At 42.7% G+C, this 2015-nt stretch overlaps 1 protein-coding gene across 1 annotated transcript; it reads right to left on the bottom strand.

Annotated features, from left to right (window-relative positions):
* Nucleotides 1–739: 739 nt before the first annotated feature.
* SARC_09009 (hypothetical protein) lies at nucleotides 740–1899 on the bottom strand (the record flags this gene model as incomplete). The annotated part of the gene is made up of 2 exons (XM_014296989.1): nucleotides 740–832; nucleotides 1803–1899. Coding segments are annotated over 2 exons (190 nt in total), but the record flags the coding sequence as incomplete, so codon positions are not given.
* Between the last annotated feature and the right edge of the window lie 116 nt (nucleotides 1900–2015).

Genomic DNA, 2015 nt, shown 5'->3' with positions numbered 1-2015 from the left:
TTATTAGGCGACGTTGTGTGCTTATATTAACAAATCGGGCTAAGACTTTGACAGTACTGTGTAATGCGATAGCTATGTACTTCCTGCATAGCTAACGGTTAGAACGTTTTGCTTTTCAGGGCGCACACATCTCTAACGAAACACTTACTGAATATTCCAACTGAATATTCCAATACGCGTCAAAATAGTAAGTTCTAACAGCCAAACTTATATTTTTGATGTGTGAAGTCGTAGACTTATATGCATCCTCAGGAATATTGCGAGTGCATTGCATATAGGAAGGTCGAAGTCCAAGGAGGCATAGAGATGTAGCTAAAAAAACTTTTTTTGGACTACAGTTTATATAGCAACACAAAAGCCCAGTACACCGGGGGGTAGACTGTTTTCCGCCGCCCCGTCAGCCTCAATTAGTTGTCACACGCTACGCAATTGTTCGCTATTACCAGTGGAGGTTCAAGGACCTTTGGACTGAATTGACCATAAATTGGAGAAAGTTCATACTAGTCGAAACGCTCTGGGGAGTTGCTCTGTACTTTCATAACCACTTCCCGCTCCCGGGAACCCCTTTATATATTAAAAAAATGTACACTATCGAAATGAACGAGGTCGAGATACTGTAGAATGTTTAATAAACTTGAGCGTGGTAGCTGCGTCACCCATACATCAGTTTGGACGATGGTAGCTGTGTGCGTAGCCGTGTTGGTTTGTATTGCTTCACAGTGGCATTTGTAAAAACTGTTTAGTCGGCCTTGGGAATGACTTGTAGATTGAAATTGAGACCCTCTGCGAAATCCGATACTTTCGAAAGCACTTCGGCGTACCCTTTCTGCATCTAAGGTAGGAAGTGATGCCACTTAAATGAGCTGATTGCGCGATCAAGATCTTTTAGAACCATTCTTGTCTACTCCCAAGAGAGAGTGTTTCATTATCCGCGCGTACTAAAGTTTTCATCGAAACCACCCGAATGGTCTGAAGTAGCCTCCACACCGCCAGCTATGAAGTAGATTATCATGAGTACCCTTTGATGACATGGAGCTCGTTGCTGATATTCATATCGATATCGCACTCGCGAATCACGGGGTTTTTGAGGTTGCACATCGTTGACGACTACTATGGTTGCTGCATGCGCCACTCCTCGATTTGTTTTTGTTATATGAACTACTCACAGGAGAGATACACGAACTACATCCGCACAGCACCCTCGCGGGCTAGTAATGAGGTATCCAAGCAGCTATGGTTTGCATCACACCATTGTGATACCACAATCACACTACTCGTTTAGCCAAAGACAGACCTCGTAAAGGGAGTTATTCCGTTCGTGTTAGTATCTGTCTATTTACAGCTCATACTTGAACGACACATAACCGTCAGAGATGTGCTCGTACGTCGTCTAAATGTATAGACAACGATGCAACATCAACCGCGTACGGCTTGAAATAGACCTGTGTAGACCCAACGAGAAGCCCCAGCGCCTCTACTTGACCGCATACCGCACACATACTGAGATATAGATTATCCCATGGTGAAATATAGATAATCCACACCAGGTATATATACAATATGGACTTATAATGCACACATGACCTGAATCATCACTCACTATAAAGAGCAAAAGAGACAGGCACCCATCAGAACCATATACCAATCACGTGCGCGCAGCACGCACATTGTGGCCCGCGAATGCTCACAATGGGCGATTAATACTGTTTGTAGGTAAGTGTAATGCAGCAAGCACTTTACATACGACACTATAAACATACATTATACTCATGCACGAGCACTATATTATATACCACACTTACCACAGGCTTGTACTCTTGCACAAGAGTACTCGGCAACAGCGACAAAATCTCCAGCGCCTGACCACACCACGCTTCTGCTTCGACGTACTGCCCAATTCTGTGGATTAAATGAATCAGAAATGCGGGTAAATATGAGAATCAGGATATATATATATATATATATATATATATAAATACATTTAATACACGCATAATATATACATATATATGTGG

The sequence above is a fragment of the Sphaeroforma arctica genome (genome assembly GCF_001186125.1).
Source record: "Sphaeroforma arctica JP610 unplaced genomic scaffold supercont1.871, whole genome shotgun sequence".
Lineage (NCBI taxonomy): Eukaryota > Ichthyosporea > Ichthyophonida > Sphaeroforma > Sphaeroforma arctica.
The sequence above is the reverse complement of the archived record's forward strand: the minus strand, read 5'-3'. Positions and strand labels throughout refer to the sequence as shown.